The following is a 21,592-nucleotide window of genomic DNA, read 5'->3' as shown; positions in this document are numbered from 1 at the left end:
TTCGCTGCCCTGTTGTTTGTCCAATCTTAATAGGCACACCTCATGCAGACAAAGCCCATCTGATGAAGTGTTTCCATGTAAACAAAGGAGAAATGACGACACAGATGATTCGTGGACTCCTGTTTAAAATGAAAAACTAAAACTAGCTGACTAGCTAAAGAAAACCCAGCTCTATCCAGACGTAGAAATACAAGAAAGCTTTTTATAAACTACATAACTGAAAGCAGAGTGTGACGATGTGGCTCTTCCAGCTGTTGGGAGACTCCCCGATGCTAGCCCGATGTCGTTAGCAATGCTAGTTAGTTAGCAAACAAGCTTCTTGATAAAAACAAGTAAACTAAGTTGGGACCACACTTCATCCTGGAACACATATAACAACGTTTTCCCGAATAAAGCAACTCATAAGCAGGTTAACAGTCAGGGACGCGAAGCTAAGAAGTCTGTCAAAGCTGTCAAACAACAGGCTACCCGGCTGAGGAAGAACATTTTGCCCTGAATTTGTCTTTCAGGCAAACCTGGCGTCACATGAGTGGAGAGAGTGTATCACTTTAGCATTTTTTCCTTCTTTCTGTCCATGATTCTTCAAAATAGTGTATCAATTTCCACTTTTAATCTAATAATAAAGCGAAATATACTTTTACAGATTGTACACGACAGTTTAATAATCATTTAAAAGTGCAGATTGTCTCCTTTCAGACTAAACTTAGGGTATATATACCACACATCTGCATAAACAGAGAAGGCGGGTTTGCATCATCTGTCATCCGGCGACGAGTTCCCCGGATGGCCCGTTGAGATCCACCCTCGAGGGTGGTGGGAGCACTGTTCGTGACTGATACCAACAAAACAGCGTTTTTAGAAAAAAAAATAAAAAATGATTGAAATTGTTTCCATGAAACTGAAGTGATAAATAGTCAGTGATACATTCCAAGTTCTGGGTGTGATTTCCAGTGTTTTTAATGTTTTATTTGTATAAATCTACACTTACAGCGGTTGATGACGTAATGAATGAATAATGGATCACGGTGACAAGTTTTCTCTGACCTCGTTCCGACCTCAAAAGCATCTCTGTACAGTTTTGGGTTGTGAGTTCTTCTTAACACGGGAATTAGATCAGAAAATGTGAAACGGTGTGTTATTTTAACGGATTTATCGGTTTTAAGAGTTTTAAGGTTGAATAACCCCATCCATAAACGTTGGTTCCAATGACTATTTGTTAGGAGTCAGAAGAGGAAGGACATGTCAAAGAAACATAAAATGTGTAATTAATCTTATCTGTGGGATTTGGGCCTTGACATGATGTGGACATTTCAACACCGAACCAAACACTGCTGCCATTGATCACAATCTAAATCATCTGGATTTCCTTTTCAGCATTACTGCAACGTAGTTGTGGTTAAAAATTTACATAAACAAAATCTGTAAAGAAATTCGCTTCTAATACAGAGAGTTTGCATAAGTAGCTTTCTGAGACACAGATTTGCACAAGAGAGGAGGAGTTGAATGATTCAGCCTAAAGCGGGCGTTCCCCCTTTCCCAACTTCGTAGAAAGGAGTGGCAGCCTGTGATCACCGTGAAATTACCTTTCTATCAGCTTATCCGGTAAGAAAAAACATGCTATTCTTTAATTTTTACCCCTGACATATGTTCTTATTTGCTTACAGTGTTTCAAGTTTTGTTTTGTTACCCTTCGCCGTTCCGGAAAGAGTCTGTTTTTTCTAGTATGGAGTCATCGACGTTGCATACTTTTATTTTCTGCGGTTCTCTTCGTGCACACGCGTTTCTGGACTATTCAAACCACAAGGGATAAAGTGGACTAATTAAAGTACACAATGGACAAGATGTACAGAAAGAAAACCAGGGACATGAGGCGATAAATAAGCCGAACCACAATGGAAAAAATGGGGGTTATTGATCCTGTTATATTTGTTTCCTTTCCAGGTTTAAACGTTTTTCTCTACAACCACAAACATGTCTGTTTGGGTGAGTAGTTCAACAATGTCTTTAGTAGTTTAATTTGATATATATATATATATATATTTGGGTGCAATGTAGAAAAAAAAACATTATTTTTTAACGTGTGTTGCAGGATGATCTGGAGATGCTCTTAGACTCTCCCTCCTCTTCAGTGACTGTAACCGTAAGTTGAACTTGTTTTTTATTTATTTAGGCCTGCATAATCTATTTATGGAGATATGGATATATGGTTATGATGATTTAAAAACTGTATGATTCTTAAGGTGTTCATTGAAATGTAATATAAGAGACGAATCTGTATAATATTAAAAGAGACGCTTTGCTCTCCACATATGTGGGTTTGAATGAATGCAACTTTTTTATGTGAGGATGAGTTGATTCGATCCAATTTGTCTTTTTTACCTTAATAGAGAACTTTTTACAGTATGGGGTTTTATGATCAACTGAATCTTGTATTATTTATAATTGCTTATTTTGAATTGGTGTTTCCCAGTCAAATGCCAGAGGAACTGTGAAGGAAACAACTAATTTTAAGGTGGAAGAAGATGTTGCGGCTCTGAGGAAAGCCATGGAAGGCCTTGGTGAGTTAATAAATTATAGTTATCATCTCCAATAATAAACATTATGGGCTGTATAGATCAACAAAATATGTTAAACACTAGTAATAATTTAGAAATGATGTGCATGCTCCATTTAAAGGAGACAAAGGAGTGAAAAGGTGAAATAAATAGTTCTAAAGTTTCTATGTAAGAATGCTGAAAGTGTTATATTTAGTGGGTTTTTTTTCTCATCTCAGGTACAACAGAGAAGACACTGATTGAGGTGCTGACCCAACGAAGTAATGCCCAGCGTCAGCTTATCGGCACAGCTTATCAGAAAGCCACTGGAAGGGTATATGAATAGAGAATATAGGGTGCCTGGTATTAATAACCCCTTGTTCCGAAACCTGAGTCAATATGTTTAAAAATCACATTGAAGCTGTATGTTTTTTTAGTATTTGTCTTTTTTCTCAAGCTCATTCAGATTTGACGGAGAGCACCTGTGAACATCAATTTGCATGTCCTGCCACAGATTCTAAATTGGTTTTTTGTGTGCACTTTGACTAGGCCACTCATATGTCCCTTTTCCATGGACTTTACTTAGGCCACATGTCTCTACACTCAGTCTCGCTCTACTCTGCACAAAACCTGTTGTGTGTCCATTGACTCACTGACGGCTAAAGCTATGGCGTGAAGCCCCGCTTCCAGCTGTCAGTTTAATGCGCTGTGCCGCTATTGACGTTACTGTGTGACATTGTAACATCTATCTATCTATCTATCTATCTATCTATCTATCTATCTATCTATCTATCTATCTATCTATCTATCTATCTATCTATCTATCTATCTATCTATCTATCTATCTATCTATCTATCTATCTATCTATCTATCTATCTATCTATCTTATCTATCTATCTATACATACGCACACACACACACACACACACACATATATGTGTGTGTGTGTGTGTGTGTATGTATGTATGTGTATATATATATATATATATATATATATATATATATATATATAAGCAAAATACAAATGTTAGTATTATTGTATATGCTGGAATGTCATGTTTTTTTCATATATAAAATGGGATAATTATCTGGACCACAGCCCAGTCAGAACTAATAAAATAAGGCTCAGAAGTTCTGATGTGAGGAGGGGCGTGACAGGATAAATAGAAAGGAGAAATGCCCCTGTCTAGACTGGTAGTCCTCCCAAGTTTGCCTGAAGAAGTTACAATTTTGGGCTTTCTGAGGAAGTTCTTGTCTCAGCCATGGCAATAAAGAGGACAAGGACTTAAAAGCACAAGTTAGTTTTAGGATGGATATTGCATATTCACACACTGCAGATTCCGTGCGGTCTTCCTCCCGTATGACCCGATGCAGGCAGTCTGATTACGGGAAGCTGCTGTCTGCCTGCTCCCTCCTCCTGCAGATGCTGGTTCGCTTAAGGACCGTCAACAAATTTCCGAACCAAACACGCTGTTTCATGGTGAAATTGTTTTGTCGGAGATGTATATGTGTGTCTGAACAGCTGATTTTATGTATGATCAGCGGATTTAGGATGTTATATACAGCGCGCCCCTCCAGCATGTAATCCGGAAACCTGATCTGTCTTTTTTCTTTTCTTTCAGGCATGGTTTATGATTTGTAAATATTAAAATAATTTTTCGGTTTGGCCCGCTCCAGCCATTAATATTATTGCGGTCACTTTTGAATTTTATTAACTTTTCCCTGCACTACCTCTTTAAAAAAACCTTCTCATGTGTCCTCTTCCCATGGCCAATCAGTGAACAGTATTCTGTTCATGTCACATGTACCCTAATCAGCCCCAATCTTAATTGCTCCTGAGTAGGTTCCAAAAAACAGGTACCTGACTGGAAAAACCAGTAATGTAAATGCTCGCTATGCTTGCATTTACAAGCATAGCTTGTAATGGAAAAAAATTAAATTATCTAAATCATTCAATTGTATCTCTGGCTGAATGTTTAGGGTTGTTCTACTGGAAGGTAAATATCCGCCTCTAACAGGTTTTCTTCTAGGATTTCTCTATATTTTACTTGAACCAGCTTCCCATCAACTCTGAGCAGCTTCTCATTCCATGATGAAGAAAAGCATTCCCGTAGTATAATGCAGCCACCTCCATGTTTCACTCTGGACATTGTGTTTTTAAAGGGGGCTAAATAAAAATGCGCACAACACAAATAAAATGATTTTATTTGTAAAACAAACAAACAAACAAAAAAAAACATTTCGAGAATGTGCACCTGATTTGTGTCAGTCAATCACATTAAAATCCCAGTAAAATTCATATAGGTTTGTGGTTGTAACATGACAAATTGTATGATTACCTTTACAAGAACATTTATTGTCCTTTTGTAGACAAAGCCAACCCAAAGTTTCTTATGTCCCTCCATTAGACATTAGTGGCCGACTTGAAGGGCGAGACCCACGGAGACTTCGAGGATTTGCTAGTGGCTTTGGTAACACCTCCTGCTGTCTACGACTGCCATGAAGTCATGAAAGCGATGAAGGTTAGACTTAGTTGATTAATATGCATAAGTAAAGATTTTCATGCACCAGGCTATATTGTTAACTGAGTTTTTGTTTTACGGACATTGTCCAAAACGTGTCTGTTACGTGTGACAAACCATTATAAGAAAAAGTTTAAGACTTGTATCGAAATTGTGTTAAAATTGTGTTAATGCTGGCATTACTAATGATTTTTTGCATTTTTGGCTCAAAACTGCACTTGTTCACAATTATTTCCTATGTAAGTTATATTTATTAATTGAGGCTTTATTTTAACTAATAACATTACTTTCTATTTTTAAATCCAGGGTCCAGGGACCACTGAGAGCACTCTGACAGAAATCTTTGCCTCCATATCCAACAAACAGATTAAAGCCCTGTCTGATGTGTACCATAAAGGTATGTCACCTAAGAACAAATGAATTTTACAGTGCATCTAGCCACTGAACCTGGAAAATAATTAATAGCTTGTTCATACTGCAAAACGTTAGTTGAAAATAAAGTGAAATTTAGTAGATTCTGCTGTTTCATTCCAGAAACCGGAAGACTGTTGATTCAAGATCTGAAGTCAGAAGTATCTGGGGATTATGGCAAAGCATTACTCATCTTGGCTGAGGTATTGTACATTAAACTGAAACCATGCTGTGATGCGGCACTCCCTGCAACAGCACATTTACTTAGTAGGTGGGAAGCCGTTAACATTCCAAAGATATTCCAACAATTTACAACAGTCTACATGCTGAATACCTTGGAAAGCACAGATTAACAACCCAAAACAAGACTTATTTTTGTGGATTTTCTAGAAAACTGTCAAAGTTAATTGTTTAGTTATGTCTCTCTTAACTGTTGGAGTTGTGAAAATCTAAAATTGATACCTGAAAACATCTTTACTGATTTCCTAAAATGCCATGCTTATCCGTCCACTTTCACAGGGAAAGAGAGACGAGAGCACCAATGTGGACACAGCAAAAGCTAAAGCAGATGCCAAGGTATCTTTTTTTAACTTGAACAAATTTATTCTTAAACTAAGTTGACGGCTTTTTTAAGCCGTTATTACTCTTGTAGTTTGACTGACAATTAAGCAGCCTCAAAGCTTGTGAAACCCTAACCCTAAATGACCGTACTTGTCCCATACAGGCACTGTATGAGGCGGGAGAAAAGAAGTGGGGAACTGATGAGGAGAAGTTTATTGACATCCTGTGCCACAGGAGTGTTCCTCAGCTTCGACAAAGTGGGTTTACCATTAATGTCTCCTCAACATTTACTAATTTTATTACTGTCCTTGTGAAATGTTTATATATTCATTAAAGGCAGCATTTGATTATATTTTTAGCCACTGCTTTTTCAAAAAAGAAGAATGAAATAGATGATTCTGTCATTAATTTGTCTCTCATTGAAGAAATTCCAAGTGTATCAGCATTAAAGTGATGTAAAAATAGGGCTGCAATGTCAAGGAGAGCTTGGAGCCGCTGCTCCTCCACATCGAGAGGAGTCAGTTGAGGTGGCTCAGGCATCTATTTCAGATGCCTCCCTTGGGAGGAGGCCCGGGGGACAAGCTAGGACACTCCGGAGGGACTATGTCTCTCGGCTGCCCTGGGAACGCCTCAGGTGTCTGGGGAAAGGGAAGTCTGGGCATCTCTGCTTAGACTGCTGCCGCCCCCGCAAACCAGTCCAGGATAAACTGAAGACGAGTACAAACCTTATTAAAACCAATCACTGGCCTGAAAAAGTACAAATGTGTTTTTCTGGTTTGTTCCGGCAGCTGTGATCGAGTACAAGAGTATTAGCAAGAAGACTCTGCAGGAAAGCATTAAAAGCGAGATGTCTGGACATTTGGAGAACCTCCTGGTTGCTATTGGTAAGCCAAACAGTTTCTACAGCAGAAACACAAGCTGTCTTCATCTACTGGGACCCTTTAAATATTAACCTCAATCTGTTCTCCGTCTAGTGAAGTGTGTCGAGAATCTCCCTGCATACTTTGCTGAGAGGCTTTTCAAGGCCATGAAGGTAAAATCAACACTTCATCTAGAAACAAACCACTACCTAATAAAGCCTGGATACGTTTTGATTACTGTTTTTATAACAAATCTGCCTGTTCTCATTGGTTGGTGGTGTGGAAAGGAATTTTAAGCCATGTTTCACTGTTGCTGCTTCAGCAACCGGTAGAGAGGCTGCAATCTAAATCAGGGAACAAAAAAACAGTGAAGCTGCACATGTCAAAGCAAAACTATCACAAAGGACGTCAGGGGATAGACCGAAACGTTTTAAGGAAATTTCACAAACATCAATTTATTTCTTTTTATGCTTCGTTCAGGGAGCTGGAACCACAGAGTCCACGCTAACAAGAATCCTGGTCAGTCGCTCGGAGATCGATCTAATGGACATCAAAGCAGAATACAAGAAGATGTTTGGATGCACACTCTACAACCAGTTAGAGGTCAGTGGATTTAGCTTAATTATTAAAAACAAGCTTAACAGCTTCAATGTCTCGTTTCCTAAATTATTTTGTTTTCAATTATGGTTAAATTTTGTCCTCATGTAATCTTTGTTTTCTCTCTCTTAATATATGTACAGTCTGAGGTGTCGGGTGATTATGGTAAAACCCTCAAGCGGCTGTGTGGCCAAGATGGCTGACTTTTCCAAGCACCAATGTCTTCAAGTACAACCTGGAGCAGGTGGGATGAACAATAACCAACTGAAGACCTATTAAGTGATCCATTTAACCCAAATGAATGGAAATAATCTAGTAATGCTTTAAAAGACAGAGTTATATATGTGTTATATCTCTAAATTGTTCTCCTTTTATTGATACTGTCCTGTGTTAACGTCTTGCAAACCCTCCATCCATAACTGAAACAAAAAACAACTTATTCACGTTTTTGGGCTGAGAAAAATAAAACAAATGCACAAGTCAACATTTCTACAAAAAACTGATTTTATTTAACAGTTTTGCTTATATTACTATAGCCGACCCCGACACAGGTCATCAAAACTTTATCTCCACCTTTCCGTTCATCGTCTAAAGGCTTCTGGACCTCAATCTTGAACATAATTTGGAAGAAATCCCTGATGTGCCTCAAGAACTCCATCCTAGAGAGAAAGAGAAGACAGTTTTATTTTTCTACTTTGGAGTCTGCCTTATATTTCCTGCATATTACATGCAACTTTTTAAAGCTAAAATTTGAATCAAATAAAAATGTTTGCAGAAAAAACTAATGATCCTATTACAAAGAGTTTTCAACATCATCTGAGTACGATGGAGAGTGTTTTGTGATGGCACTGCCAATCTTCAGTTATCATAGTACTGTACTTGAGAGGAACACAGCACCGGTACCATGATAACTGAAAATGGACAGTTCATAGTTCGCTCCTTATGAAGACTGGGAGATTTATCGAGTTCAGCTTAAACTCTCATTTAAACTCATTATATTAAAATATAAAAGACTGAATGCTTCACACATCTTAAAATATTAAAGTCAGTCAGATTTGTTACAAAAATAAGAGGTTTACAGTGCTTTGGAAACGTAAGAATACCCCTTAAAAACGCCCCCATCTTGTCCCATTACAACCAGAAACAAATAAATATAAAGATATGATATAAATATAATACAAATATTAAGTGTTGCACAGGTATGAAGGTGAAAGAAAGCTTAGCTTGGATTTGTATTCATCCTTCTTTATTCTGATACCACTAAATAAAGTCCATTGCAATTCCTTTCTAAAGTCACACATCTGTTCTCAATTTGATCTCAGTAGAAATCCAGATGTTCTGTGAAGCCCTCAGAGGCTTGCTAGAGAACAAACATCATGAAGACAAAAGAACACACCAAACCGTCCAAGGATAAAGTGGTGGAGATATTTAAAGCTGGGTTAAGTAATAAAATAATATCCCACACCTTGAACATCTCACAAAAAACTGCTTAACCCATTGTCTAAAAAATGGAAAGGAAATGGCACAACTGCAAGCCTATCAAAACACAGATGTTCACGGAAGAAAGTGCTCTGCTCTAATGAGACCAAAATTGAATTTTTGGCCTACATGCAAAACATAATGGATGGCAAAACACAAACACTGCACCTCACCCTGAACACACTATCCTTACTGAAGACCTATGTTGGTGTGGTCGATGACAGCATATATGTCAGAATGACCCAGTCAAACCTCAGAACCAAATCCAACTTAGAATCTGTGGCAAGACTTGAAAAATGGTTTTCAGAAACACTCCCTTGAACCTGACTGAGAATGTGTTTGTGGTTGCAATGTGAAAAAGAAGAAACTGTATGAATGCTTTGTAGTCCCACTCGCAGATAGATGTATTTATTTGACGTTCAATAGTTCTGCTGCAGAATAAGCTGGTTTCCTGTTTGTAGAAAACAGAAATCTGGTTCAGCTGTGCACAGATTCCAACTCTTACTATGAACGGCAGCAGCAGTTTGTTTTAAGAACTGGCACGACTTTCAGCTGACGAGCTAAAACATTTAGGGAAAAATAGGCTCACAATTGATAAATCCCTAACCACAGAAGAAGAACTTTGAATTATTGTTAGCTGCCATACCATATCTAGTAGAAGAGTAACTACCTGCAGGCTCGTCTTCCTTTTTTTTTGTCATGATAGGAGGGTTTTGAAAGTACTGGATGACAGCTGCTTACGTGTATGGTGACAGAGGGCCGAGCAGGACTTTTGACACGTCCTGTTGGCCAAGGGTCATCAGGAGCAGCGCTAGACTCTGATTGGATGAATCCACACAGCCGCCCTACAGTGGAGAGAAAAAAAAAAAAGCTACTTTTTAGCACTGGAAAACAACCACAAAGTACATCACAGGGGTGGGGATGTTTAGAAAGAAGTGAACCGCTAAATATGTCTGAGCTTAAAGACAAACATGAATAAAGAAAAATCTATACCATTATTTAACAGTCTTTGCCTACTGCACAAAGTCTTGGTCACATTTAGTGGACAGAGGATCCATTCTGTGCGGTCAAGTTAATACATGCCACATTGATTACTCAACAAAAGTAAAGGGTTATGCACAACTGGACACACCCAGGTGTATTTTCTAAACCACATTTGTCTTGCTACCATCACCCCGAGATGCGGAGCTACAGCTTAAGCATAACTCCAGACTTTGTGCATCTGTTCTGAAGAACTTGTTTGGCCCAGTCATGCAGTATCGTGACAGCTCGTCAGCAGAATTATGATTCAATCACCGCAACACTGAAAACACTGTGGAAGGATGACAACAGGATTTATATTGTCAACGGGGCCAACGTTTTTGTCAACCAAATTCCTCAGCAAGCTTGAAAACATGTGCCACTGCTTTACTTCCAACATTTTTAACGGTTTAAGACGAGCTTTTCCTGCTCTTGAGTTTCCATTTTTTTCTTTTCTGCCATACTGTATATTTTAACCTTATCATTATTATTCTAAATGTAACTCTGCTAAACTGCAAAAAAAATAAGCCAATAAAATAATTACTGATAATAAAAGCTTACCTTTTTTTCTCCTGGAATGAAACTACATAAGTAACTCCTGAAAAAGCTGTTCATTTTCACTTAACTGCAGAGCAAACTAAGAGACAAAAGGCAGCACTTAAATTTATAGCTGCTACTTTTACACCCTGCCTGTCTAGGATGTGGTCAACAGCCTTTGGAAAGCAACTTATGGAAAAGTCCCTATAATCCTCAGAGCAACATGCAATTGAATTCTCAGAGCAACATATAATCATTTTCCCAACAGAAAACCCCAACTAACACTTTAAGAGACCAAAACATTAACATCCAAATAATTAAGAGACGTTAATTAAACCTGTAAGTCTGCTGCATACAGAGCTAGTTTTAATATTTTATTGGTGAGCAAAAACGAACACAGAAGGTTAAAGCCAAAAGCTTGTTTGCTAATCCCGGCTGAACATGATTTGTTGCCACATATTTGGTTTAAATAAAACATAAAAATTAAGTATACAAACATTGTGCTGATTAATAAAGACATGCATCTAGAGCAAAAATAGTCCGACACTAAGAACTAAGTTATAATAGAGTGCTACACTTACATCAGCTCCTGTTGAGTGTTGACGTTGCTTTAGAAAACAAGTTGTCCACAGTGTTTGGACGTTGCGCTACTAGCTGACTGTACTGATTAACCATAAAACAAACAGAAACATCCAGGAAACCCACGCATCACCCTAAACACAAATCCTAAAAATGTCCCTCAAATTTCAAAACATACTTTCCCAAAGCAAGAACTTCACCGGCTTTTACTGAGATGCTCTATCTGCTTGCGCAGTCTCTCTTTTTCTTGCTAACTTTATGATTAATATATATATCGAAATTGTAAAATTTAAATTCTGCTTTTTCAAAACAAGCACTTCTGAACTTACCGCTCTAGAAGGCAGCAAAGAGAAACTGGCTTGCTCTGCACTAATGCCTGGAGTTAAGAGGATGCCTCAACAATATTCCTCTTTCAGAGTTAATCAGCGCTACCCTGAACCAGCTAACTGGACTCACATGGTTCCGATGAGAGAGGCCCAAGTCTTCCAGCTGCGTGGAAGACACACAATCTCATTGTAAATGTTCTGTGGAAGCTGCCTAGTTTACCCCTGTGACCAAGCGAGGTGATCTGTGTGTATGTAGAGTTAACAAGCAGGTTATCTCTGTGGTCAATGCAAAACAAATACACAGGTGGGAAATGGACACGTTTCATTCTTTTTTTTTTTTTTTTTTATCATTTCTGGTTAAGAATTCCTGATTTTCCAACCCTGTTTGAAGAAACACGGTTCTGCTCCCTCATCAAACTCCCAGCCGTGCCACTTCTGTCTCCCATAAATGAAAACAGTAAACTCTGATGGGGTTTAATTAATAGTGTAAAAAAAACTTACTATGAAAACATGAATTCCAATCTATGCTTCATTGGAAATTAATGCATTCATTACAAATAATCAGTAATAGATTACATTTTTTTTTCTGTTGAAACAGAAAACCTGTTTCATCGCACTTTAGAGACCTTTTACCCAACTCATTAATTTTAATCTTCAAACACAAAAAATTAACAAATAGGTAAATGATAGAAATACTAATATTTTGCAAGTAAATATCTTCCAATCTTGTTACCCACACCATCAGGCAAATCATTATGACCACTGACAGATGAAGCAAATAACACTGATTATGTTTTCTTTATTGATTTTGGCCCACATTTTTATATTGGGGCATCCTTAAGCGAAAGTGATCCAAGGAAGGAACAAGTTCATGGGTGACCAAGGCTCATTGATGCATATGGGGACACAAGGGTTGCCGATCCAACAGATGAGCTATTGTAGGTGATAAAATACTAAGGACATTCCAGTTTGCTGCACATGGGGCTGCGTAGCTACATTCCAGTCACAGCGCCCATGCAAACCCTTCTCCACCACTAATACAGCCAACAATGGGCAAGTTAGCATCAAACTGGACCATGGAGGAATGAAAAAAGGTGGCCTGTGTGGATGACTCACATATTCATTGACATCGAGTGGATGTCCAGGTGCGTGACTGTTGCTGCCTACTGAGGGAACACATCGCACCAGGACGTACTATAAGAGGAAGGGCTGTGGAGAAAGTGTGACGCTTTGGACAACGTTGTGCTGGGAAACCTTATGTTCAGCCAAAAGATATTACAGGCTCATTTACCTAAGAATCTTTGCAGACAATGTACACCTTTTCATAGAAACAACATTCCCCATGGCTGTGGCCTCTTGCAGAAGGGTAACGCACTATGCTACAAAACAAAAATGGTTTAGGATTGCTTTGAGAAGAACGGGTTTGAGGTAATGACTTTATCTCCAAATTCCCCGGATGACGATCCAAACAAGTATGTATGGTATGTGCTGAACGAACAAGTTTAAACCAAGGAGCCCGCAACTAACAAGATCTTCTGCTAACATCTTTTTCACAGATATTGCAGCAACTTCAGGGGTCTAGCTTAGTCCGTGCTATAATGGGTCAGGGGTGTTTTGGAAGCAAAAAGGGAACAACACACTTTTAGACAAGTGGTCATAATGCTATGCTTGATTTGTGTAAAAGGTTGTTAAACTAATGAAAAGGGAGAAAAATGTGCTGCATCGACAAGCTGACCATCTTTTTGCTTTGGCGCATCATCAACACATCTTTTTATTTTAATCTGAGTTTTCTTTCCAGACCCAATCTTCTTCTGCATCCAAGGACATTTTGCAAACTACCATCACAGCAAAGCTGGAGAAAAGAGCCACAGATGTTGGGAAACAGTTTCTCAGCTGATCTGAAGACAAGACATTACCAGAGAATGTGTGCAAACAAGGGCAGCTAACTTTGCACGAAGAGATTATAACGTGTTCAACACATGTATGTCAACTATTTCCAACAAATTCTGATTTCATTCGTCCAAGTAACAAAGGAACCAAATACATTCTTAAGCAGATGTCAGATTTTAAGGACTAAGCAAGCAGAGAGTTTAAAGATAGCTTCAGTATTAAAGTTTGTGTTTCATGTGAAGAGAAACAGTAAGAAATGAAAACTACACCATATGACTTCTCAGAGTTGCATTTGTTGCATTTTAATTGTTGTCATATATTCCATGAGACTGAGGCTTTTCTACTGAAATATTTCTTTATATATAAAAACAATGTTTTCAGTTTCTGTCGATACATTTTAGTTCAGTTACAGATGTGGCTTTTACAGTTTTGTTAAATTAGATAAAAAAAAAAAAAAAAGGACTGCTTCAGAGGTGCTTCATAGCACCATGGTGCAGCTTTAACCAAATCCATCCTTGATTGTCCTATTAGTGTGTTATCTCATGGTCAACACCTAGATACCAAACCTCAACAGATTTAATCAGTTAGCTCATTCTTTTTTGATCTGTACAAAATTAAGCCCGTCTAATCCTATAATAGATGTTCATGCAATCGTTTGAAAAATCTTTAGGCTCCATCAGATGAATTTACTGGAAACAAAACAATTCAAATTTCTGCAAGCATACCTAATTCATTTTTATGGTGAGCTGAATTCACTTCCATGTGTGGAAACAAAACCACTTTTGTATGTGCAGCTTGATGGCAGCAAGAAGGTCCTGGGTTCAAATCCCAGATCAAATTTTTTTAGAGATTATTATTTTGTTTAAAAGCAGATTTGTCGTAGGGTTTTGGTGGTAATAAACAAAATAAAACAATAAAAAAAAACTTTTTTTTTGGTTAAGTCATATATGGATTATTCATTTGCACAAAGGAATGAAAAAGTGATGCCTTATTAATAGACATACAAAATCTAATATTGAACTTCAAGTCTGGAATATGATACTGACTGAACAGCAAGTGAATCTAGACCCAGTCTAAACATAACTATGTAGAATTGGACGATTGTAGATTGTATTTGTCGTAAAGCTTGTTAACTGGGGGATTTGGCCTAACAAGGCTGGGGTTTCTCCAACAATATAAGCCTCTATGTACCTTTTACACTGGTGTTCACAGTAAAATAGTAATATATGGCTAGTTTTGCTCCCTGACAGCCCATGGGAAGTACCCTACTTAGCTGAGTCTCAACCGACAGCCGTGTGAGAAAGGCAGCACGGCTTTAGAGGAAAACACAGTTTGTGAAACAGGGGAACAGATCTTCCTGTGAGTTTTGACCACACACAAATAACGGCAAGCGCAAAGAAAACCTGTTTTGAATTGAATCAGCACCCTTATGTGCAAAGATGCTCAGCAGAGTGAGATGCTTGTCCACTGAAGGTTTTTGGAACCGTGTGCATGTGAGTCAGAGGGTTGTTTTGAATTAGTTGATAAAGCTAAACGTGTTTTAGGTAAAGTGTGTTTGGACACAATAGCTACTCTGTAGAACCCAGTGGATCCTGCGTTGAAGCAGAGAAGATGCTCCTGAGAACCTGATTGTTGGGGATTGAGCACAATCACAGTACTGTTGCAGATGATGCAGTACGGATGACATGCTGTGAATTTTACGTTCTTATCTCAAGAGGTTTTATTTTGCAAAAAAGGATTCTTACTTTCAGATAAAGCAATATTTTTTATTACCAAAATAATCGACAGATAAATTCTTAAAAGCTTTACAGAAACAAATTAATGCTAATGAATTTGGTTTAGTTTTCTTCTGAGTTACTGAAGTTTAACCATTTAATTATATCATTTCTCGGTAAAAGAATGTGTTTACTTGGTAAAACATGGAATTAAGAAAAACAAAAAAATATGAGAAAATTATTTTGGAAAAAATAAAAGGAATTCTGATAAAAACCAAAATGAATTTAAGAGCCTTGGGTCTAAACAACTTTTTCAAGGCAGACAGGCCATTTTTCTCACCAGGTTTCTATTTATCATAACAGCCTAAACATTACAAATTTAATTAAAAGGGATTTGCTCATTACTAGTTGTTCTGGAACTTGGACCCCATCTGGAAATCAGTTTGGACCTTTGAATATGAAGCTTAAAAAACCCCATCTTTTGTTCCCTTAAAGACAAACCACTTTGACATAACTGTGGGAGCATGTTCGATATGGCACTATTCGAAAATCCTACCCGGTACACCTCTTCCAAGAGCAATTTGGCACAATTTCTCCCAAGGTCTTCTGGCAGGACAGGGTCTCCTTGCCCCTGTGGCGTGGATGACATCTCTGCACTGAGGAAGCAACCGTTCAGTGTTTCTGCCACCAGCGTTAGACCAAAACCTGGAGACCTGCAGTTGAAAAAACAATATACAATCCTTCCATGAAGCTGAAGAAAAAGAAACCACTTTTTGGTAGACTGCGTGAACGGAGAGACTCACTTGCCAGAGTTGGCTCCTTTCATGTGGTCTGTGTAGATGTAAATGTCAGGGAGGAACTGGTTCAGAATGCTCCTGGCTGACTCCACGATCCTGTTTCCCATCTGGGGAGAAACTCGGACTGAATATCTGAGTGTTGAAGTCAAGGAGCTCCAAAGGCCAAATTAGTGTGTGTATAAACGCTCAAATCAATAACTGAAACAGAGGAATAACTTCTATTTACAAACATAAAAATAGGGTGTTTTAATTTCATTTAGCAGTGAGAAACACTCTCATGCATCATCACCATTGTGTTTAGGTCCAAAAAAATAAGCTGTGGAACTAATTTACCATTAGACTTATTCTTTTCTGGAAGCTACTCAGATGTATAAGTTTAGCAAATCTTCTTTTGTAGTGCTGAAAATGAAATAAGCGTGAGAAGGATACGCCACTCCTCTGATTCTCTTAATCTTCCCTGGCTCGGTCAGCTGAACTGGCCTGATGGTTTTGTGGACTGGACATGTGAAGACTACTTCTCCTCCCCCACCAGGCGCCATCCCCCTCTTCACCACCTGAGGGAGTAGCAGCAGGGAGAGTCAGAAAAAGCATGCACACATGGTTGTATCGTTGTGTCTCTGCTTTATATGTAAATGTATTTTCTTCCAAAAATGACCCTGGTGTACAACATTACCAGCGTCCTCACCTTTAGATCAAAGGCCTCTCCATCGATTCCAAACTTCTTCATCAGAGGGACAGCTGTGGACTTCAACAGGTCGACCTAGAAGATAAAGAGCAATAAAATCACAACATCTAATAATAAGATGATGCACTGTAAGAATTTATTTATTTTTTGCAGTAATGGCTTGTTAACCTAACAAGAAAGCAAAGGATAAGGTGAAAGATGACGCTGCATATCAGCCATGGGTTTGGAAATGATTCAATCTCCAAGGAGGTGACATTACTACATCAGAGAACCTGGCAGTTGCAGGAGCAGAAAACTGTTATCCAAAACAGTGAGAGAAGGTCAGCAGAGGGAGCATCGCAAACACACGAGGACATGGAGATACCCAAGCTGATGGAAAATAAATCCTTAATGCAAAATAATTAGACCTATTTAATTGCTTCAAGTGCTTCTGACGGATCAACGAGGCATCCTCTCTGTCTGCTGATCATCACCCAGAGTTTAGACGTCCAGTTGATGATGCCCTTTTGGCTACTCTCTTGTGCAGGGGTCCATCACAGCCTGGCAAGGTTTTACACTATAAACTGCAGTAAGGGCGTCTTGACCCAACCGGGATTGGAACCCAGATGCCCTGGATCCAAGGCGCAGCCTTACCTCGCTACACCACGAAGGCCTTTAGACCTCCAGTTAAATGGTTCCTACACATTTTCCATCAAAAAAAAATCAAGATTTTTTCCAAGATTGAACTTCCCAGAGTTCCGAGTCCTTTGTGTTAGTTTTAAAATGCTAAAGTTCACAGGATAGAACTATTGTGGAAATACCGGGGGGGGGGGGGGGGAAGGAAGGAAGAGAACAGGGATGGAAAGGTAGTAGAAGACGGAGGACGTAGAAAGGAAGTCTTCAAGGAAAGAAGGACATAAAGATGGAAGATGGCAACATTTACACAGATAGGACATGGAATAAAGTCTGGGAATACAAATATTTTTCAGCAGTTTTGTTTTCATTTTCCATACATATCCAGACCAGAAAGACACAGAAACCAAATTCCTGTTTCCATACCTTTTCAGGCTGTGCACGAACCCTAAAAACCTTCAGTCATGTTTAAACTTACCGTTGGATCGGTGGGGTCATTTGTCACGCCCCTCAGAGTTGCCTTCAAAGGAGTCTTCATAAAAGGAGCCAACATGAGCAAAGCTTCCAGATAGTATCCTACTGAACGCTGTGGGTTACAGTCATGTTCTACCGAGCCTCCATACAGCAGGCCAGGCTGGTAGAATAACACAGTACCTGGCAGAGACAGTCAAAATAAGTCAATGGATGTATCTGCAACAAGGTTAAATGATATTACTAACAAAAATGTTTACTTTTACACAAGACAAGAAGTACCAGCAAAGGTTTCTCAATAGTGAATAGAGTCAGCGGTACACTGTTTGAGAGAAGATTTTTTTTATTTTATTTTACTGCTTGCAGCTGAATTCTGCTTATCAACAAGAAAAAGCTCCACATCGTATTCTGCTTACAGAAATGTGGATAAATTCTTATTCTTTGTAGAAGATTTTATTTTTTTTGAACAGTTAAGAGCATAGAGTAAAAACAGATGTTAGACATATACAAAACAGAATTTTCTCCTGGTGCTATTAAGTATTGTTGCCATTACCTCTGAGTTCTCTGTTTTTCTTACCCATAGAAAGTACTCCTGTCTTGGTGTTTTTGTGTCTGACTGTGTCCCTTTCCTATGTGCCACTAACTCTGCAAAGTGTTTTTAGTTTCTCATAGAAAGTACTCCTGGCTCATTGCTTCTGTGTTTTTTTTCATTGTCTCTTCTGTCCTCTTAAGTTAATGGCTGGTCATGCCGAGTTATTTCAATCTTCTTACAGGTTAAAATGACTATTTGAACAACGTGGGGTGAAAAAGAGAACAATATAAAGAACTAGGGGGAAAATACCAGCCAGAGGTAATAAGTACTAGTACCAGCCCTTATTTTAATCCTTACCAGTTTGATTAATCTCTATTCTGGAGCCATTGGTCACTTTGTCGAGAAGTCTGATGAAGCTGGCTTCAAAATCTAAAACAAATAAACAAAAAATTACATTACAAGAAAAAGGGAAACAAACCTTCAGGAGACTATTATGACAATTTATATATATTAGAATAAACCACTTTAAAATTTGTTTTTCATCATCTAAAGGAAATTTGTGATTTCTGAATGCAATTATCGTATTTATATTAAACAATGTAAAAAAATATAATTCACGTTTAAATATAAAAACGTTAAACAAATGAGAGGAAAAACACGTTTAAAAAGTACTGTTTGAAAGGTTCTGAAATGATTGACAAATGTTTACCATCATTTCCCCCCTCTGACTGCCTGCCATAAACACACTCCCAACTGCGTAGCAGCTAGCCCGTTAGCCTCCGAGCTAACAGCGGGGCTGTAAACTCACCACGGAGCCCCGGCTCGTCGTCTCTGGAGCGGATGTTTTTTATCTTAACATTCTTCCCGCTAAGCGTCGACAGAACCAGCCGCTGTCTGAAGAAATTGCAGCCGTCGTACATGAGTCCGCTTGCCATGTTATTGTTGTTGGTGGCTGGCGTAGGTAAACATCCACGTGTGTTTGTGCAGGATGAGACGTTAGCAAGGGGGGAGGGAGGGAGGGAGGGGGGGGTGGGGGGTGGAAGTACGGCAAGAAAGGAGGGTAAAACAAAGACGAAAAACAAGGTGCTGAAGTTAGCTTACGATTCGTAGATTGGTTTACGTATATTGTTGTCTCTATGTTTATTACTTAGTTTTGTTAATAAACGCAAATACTAATTGTTTAATGAGTTTCTTTTTATTTGTGTCAGCTTTATTCTTTCAGAAAGGTTATATGGCTTTTTGACATCCATTCCATTTATTGTTGGTTGGTAAAAAAAAATAAAAAGTTAAACTCATCAGCTGGTTTATATCTATATATCTATATATATATATATATATATATATATATATATATATATTTACAAGTTAACTGAATTTTCTAAAGAAAAACTGAAATCATAAGACCCTATATGGAACAAACTGGCGGACACTTTCTTTTTCATGTTCATGTTCTTTCCTTTTTTTCTACAGAATCCTATGAAATCTTTTTTACTTTTGTTTCCTTAGATAATTTTTTTTTCTGTTCGGAATTGCAAATTTTAGGAAGTAACCACATTTGTTTTACAAAAATTAAGAATGAAAGAAACGTAATTCTCTGCCAGAAAACAGTGTTATATTGTTTTAGTTATAACAACCTGTTATTTTGAATTGCCACTACCAGACCAGAATTGTTTTTTTTTTTGTTTGTTTGTTTGTTTGCTTGTTTTTTTAAACATATGTGTTTAAATATTTTCAAATATTTTATAGCTGACAATAAGTTTACTGTAAAATAAATAAATGATTAAATAAATAAATAAAAAAGGATAATGTTTAACCAAACTAATAGATTTAAAAAATGTACATCAATTTAGTTCTTAGACCAAAAAACTGCGAAATTACCCTTTACCCAACTGACAATTCGCATTTCGACTTTGGTTTCCTTTTTACAAAACAGTGCTCTTAAAGGGTCCTTGCCACCAAAAAGTGGGTTCACACCATTTGTTACCTGGCGAGGCAACCGGCGCACTGCTATGCGTAGTTTGAGCAGAATTTCAGACAGAGCACCAGCTGGAGCATAACCCTGGATGCCTCATTAAGACATGCTGCCCACTTTGGAAATCTGTCGAATTGGATGAATTCCAGGCTGTGTACTATCTATCAGCTGTTCACCTGTATTTTATATTTAATTAACGCTCATTTTACATTGCCAGTGGTTTGTCGTGTAACAAACTTACATTGTTGTTTTAGCTTTAGCTTTAGATGAATATTTCAGAATTGAGGTTATGTTAAAAGGCTTTAGACAGATAATTACTTACCTGCAGTGGATAACACTCTTGGCATCTTTATTCAGTATAAAGTCAGATTTGTCACCCCAGGAGCATGAAGCTAACGAATAGTCCAGAGGGGCAAAGACCACAGTGGACTTTTAATGTCTTAAAACAACCTCAAAAACATCAGAAAAAAACTACAAACTTTTAAACTGCCTTGATATTTGCATTGAATAACTACCGTACTTACGCAGAAGCTAAGAACTATTTATATGTGAAATGGAGGAAAATCATTAGTGGTCTGCTAGACTGTGCGTCACCTGTGTGAAACCTGTTGAAGGCATGTAACACATTTGTAGTCAGTGTGACTACCCATAGAAAAGTTAAACAGCATAAAAATCCAAGAAATTATGTTTAATAAAACTACTATAATTACTTCTGGTTTTTACAGCACATTACTTTTACATTGACCAATTCCGACCAGAAATTCCTAACATTCTGATCTCTCTGTATGCTTCATACAGGAAGATCATTGGTGGTGCACCACCACCTACTACCATTTCCTGTGTAAATTCATTGGCCTCTGTGTAAGCAACCACCCAATGTAAATCGAACAATTAGCTCTGCAGAAAAAAATAATCTGGGCTGACCTTCCCTCCATCCAGGAACTGTACAGGTTCTGTATCAGGAAAAGAGCAGCTAACATCTCCGCAGACCCCACACATTCTGGTCACAATCTGTTTAGGCTTTTACCTTTAGGTCAGCACTACAGGGTGCTACAGGGTTCATTTCTCTGATGAACACAGTAAACATCTTACAGCCTGAGTAGTCAGCTACTCTGCTGTGAAATAAAATAAGCATAACTGCAATTTCATAACCTGCCTTCCTGCCTTTCCTTTTCATTAAAGAAATGTTGGCTGTGCATACACATACATATACAAATTGCTTCTTTATCCTTGCTTTTATTTATTCTAAAGTTTATATATTTATTGTTAATATTTGTAGGGTGCGAGCGCTGGAAAGTCAAATTACTTGTTTGTGCACACAAGCTTGGCCATTAAAGATGATTCTGATTCTGAAAAGTGACGACATTTTAAAGCTAAAAAAATAACATGCTGTGACGTTTTTGATATTCGTGCTGTTGTGAGATGGTAGGAGTGTCATTTTTTTGTCTTATCTCCTGACGCACTGGTGCAAACAAGCTTTAAAGATATAAA

The 21,592-nt window shown here is 38.1% G+C and overlaps 2 protein-coding genes across 6 annotated transcripts; one reads left to right on the top strand and one right to left on the bottom strand.

The window, feature by feature from the left end:
* The first annotated feature begins 1,485 nt into the window (after positions 1–1,485).
* On the top strand, positions 1,486–13,829 carry anxa3b (annexin A3b). Of its 5 annotated transcripts, none has more exons than XM_047372454.1 (15): positions 1,486–1,602; positions 1,942–1,983; positions 2,090–2,140; positions 2,471–2,558; positions 2,774–2,868; positions 4,944–5,057; positions 5,364–5,454; positions 5,592–5,671; positions 5,988–6,044; positions 6,193–6,286; positions 6,818–6,913; positions 7,004–7,062; positions 7,370–7,492; positions 7,630–7,730; positions 13,226–13,829. In XM_047372454.1, the coding sequence occupies exons 2-14, from the start codon at positions 1,972–1,974 to the stop codon at positions 7,687–7,689; spliced, it is 1,020 nt and encodes a 339-aa protein (XP_047228410.1). In that variant the 5' UTR covers positions 1,486–1,602; positions 1,942–1,971; the 3' UTR covers positions 7,690–7,730; positions 13,226–13,829. The 5 variants fall into 5 exon arrangements, with proteins under 5 accessions (XP_047228410.1, XP_047228412.1, XP_047228413.1 ...); XM_047372456.1 differs by lacking the exon at positions 13,226–13,829 and adding an exon at positions 9,672–9,693; XM_047372457.1 differs by lacking the exon at positions 13,226–13,829 and adding an exon at positions 8,081–8,271.
* On the bottom strand, positions 7,973–20,448 carry rcl1 (RNA terminal phosphate cyclase-like 1). Its single transcript, XM_047373524.1, has 10 exons — positions 20,424–20,448; positions 18,938–19,225; positions 18,487–18,558; positions 17,605–17,780; positions 16,515–16,589; positions 16,259–16,383; positions 15,836–15,961; positions 15,589–15,745; positions 9,707–9,810; positions 7,973–8,145 (listed from the first exon to the last, which is right to left on the bottom strand). The coding sequence occupies exons 1-10, from the start codon at positions 20,446–20,448 to the stop codon at positions 7,992–7,994; spliced, it is 1,302 nt and encodes a 433-aa protein (XP_047229480.1). The 3' UTR covers positions 7,973–7,991.
* Positions 20,449–21,592: the final 1,144 nt, after the last annotated feature.

The sequence above is a fragment of the Girardinichthys multiradiatus genome, chromosome 8 (genome assembly GCF_021462225.1).
Source record: "Girardinichthys multiradiatus isolate DD_20200921_A chromosome 8, DD_fGirMul_XY1, whole genome shotgun sequence".
NCBI lineage: Eukaryota > Metazoa > Chordata > Actinopteri > Cyprinodontiformes > Goodeidae > Girardinichthys > Girardinichthys multiradiatus.
The sequence above is the reverse complement of the archived record's forward strand: the minus strand, read 5'-3'. Positions and strand labels throughout refer to the sequence as shown.

Coding starts and splice junctions, on each gene's coding strand:
- anxa3b (XM_047372454.1), top strand. Junction 2,559..2,773: donor GAAAGCCATGGAAGGCCTTG/GTGAGTTAATAA, acceptor TTCTCATCTCAG/GTACAACAGAGAAGACACTG. Junction 6,045..6,192: donor AAGCTAAAGCAGATGCCAAG/GTATCTTTTTTT, acceptor TGTCCCATACAG/GCACTGTATGAGGCGGGAGA.
- rcl1 (XM_047373524.1), bottom strand. CDS start 20,448: ATGCCAAGAGTGTTATCCACTGCAG. Junction 19,226..20,423: donor AAGAGTGTTATCCACTGCAG/GTAAGTAATTAT, acceptor ACGAATCGTAAG/CTAACTTCAGCACCTTGTTT. Junction 17,781..18,486: donor AATAGAGATTAATCAAACTG/GTAAGGATTAAA, acceptor TGTCTCTGCCAG/GTACTGTGTTATTCTACCAG.